This window comes from Olea europaea, unplaced genomic scaffold (assembly GCF_002742605.1).
Source record: "Olea europaea var. sylvestris unplaced genomic scaffold, O_europaea_v1 scaffold2137, whole genome shotgun sequence".
Classification (NCBI taxonomy): domain Eukaryota; kingdom Viridiplantae; phylum Streptophyta; class Magnoliopsida; order Lamiales; family Oleaceae; genus Olea; species Olea europaea.
The window spans coordinates 119,157-120,441 of record NW_019239340.1 but is presented as its reverse complement, the minus strand read 5'-3'; the positions used below and the strand labels follow the sequence as shown (position 1 = coordinate 120,441).

Sequence of the window (1,285 nt, the reverse complement as noted above, 5' to 3'; positions counted from 1 at the left end):
TTTCTTTTTTTGGCGCGTAACGACACTCCTGCAACTTTCCCATGTTCCAAGAATCTTCCTGGACAAATTCCATAATCTGACCAGGGGTATACTGTAGACTGGGATATTTTTCAATCAATGAATGGTCATCATCATACCAGAAGAAACTCGAACACGTCCCGGACCCGCTTTCCATGCAATACATGTTTCAGCTTTGATTCCAGGTTGACAAATACGTTTCCTGGATTGATAATGAAAAGCACTTTTGTTCTTTGGTACCACGGTTTCTTTTATTCCTCCACATATTTGCCACGTCTCCTAGATTCTCCCCAATTGCTAAGTACAAGATTTTATCTGTTTAAATATTAATACCTACCGTTCAAGAACCCTAGTTGAAAAAAAATCACAGAAGAAAAAATGCTTCAGCCTTTGTTTTTTCTGCTGTTCGCAGAAGTCTTTGTGATACTGCTGCTTCTGTATAGAACACCTTTGCAGAAGCCACTGCTCCGTTTGTTAGACTGGGCAAAGAGCAACCGAGGCCCGATGGTGGCGTCCATGACCGCCGGAGGGATTTTGTTTGTGATTTTGGCGTCCATTCTGTATGGTATAATAAACACTCAGAAGCAATTAACGGAAGGTAGCCCACTTAATGTCACGGATCAGTTCATCTTGGCCTACCATCTTCATGAAGCCTCACTTTTAGGTGAACTCTTTGCTTTTTCTAATTTTTCCTCAATTAAAAGGAAATTCAGTTTAAAATTAAATAAATAAAAATTGAGGAACTGGGATTTCATGATTTGCAGGTGTTACCCTATTTCTGGGATTGATGATTGGCAAGCTTCCTTATTACATAAAAGAGCGTAAGGAGACTGGGGATGATGATGGAAAAAACAAGTGGAAATTGAAGGCTAAGTTGCAGAGATAGAGGAAGAAGAATAAGAAGAGGATTGAATAGGATTGAACTGTGAAGAATAGAAACAAAATAAACAGCTAATATTTGCTGATATTAATTACATATATATATGTCCCAACTTCATAATTATTTATGTTGTCGATCTGCTTTCTTATGAGTTTCCTTTTTCTTTGCCATTTGTGTTCTTCAATATTCACGAGGGAGATTAAGGGTCTGTTTCAGAAACTTTCCCGATCAAGGTGGGTCAACTTTATATTAAAGCTCTTCTAATCGAACAAAGTATCGCCAAGAAATTATCCACACTGGCCAATAGAAACTTCTTTGTCTTAATTTTTGACTGGTTGAAATATGGCAAATAAACCCTATTTGGCACGACCCGTCCCGAGTCACTCT

At 38.4% G+C, this 1,285-nt stretch overlaps 1 protein-coding gene across 1 annotated transcript; it reads left to right on the top strand.

The window, feature by feature from the left end:
- Positions 1 to 362: 362 nt before the first annotated feature.
- Positions 363 to 1,021, top strand: LOC111380399. Its single transcript, XM_023003958.1, has 2 exons — positions 363 to 682; positions 783 to 1,021. The coding sequence occupies exons 1-2, from the start codon at positions 397 to 399 to the stop codon at positions 902 to 904; spliced, it is 408 nt and encodes a 135-aa protein (XP_022859726.1). The 5' UTR covers positions 363 to 396; the 3' UTR covers positions 905 to 1,021.
- Positions 1,022 to 1,285: the final 264 nt, after the last annotated feature.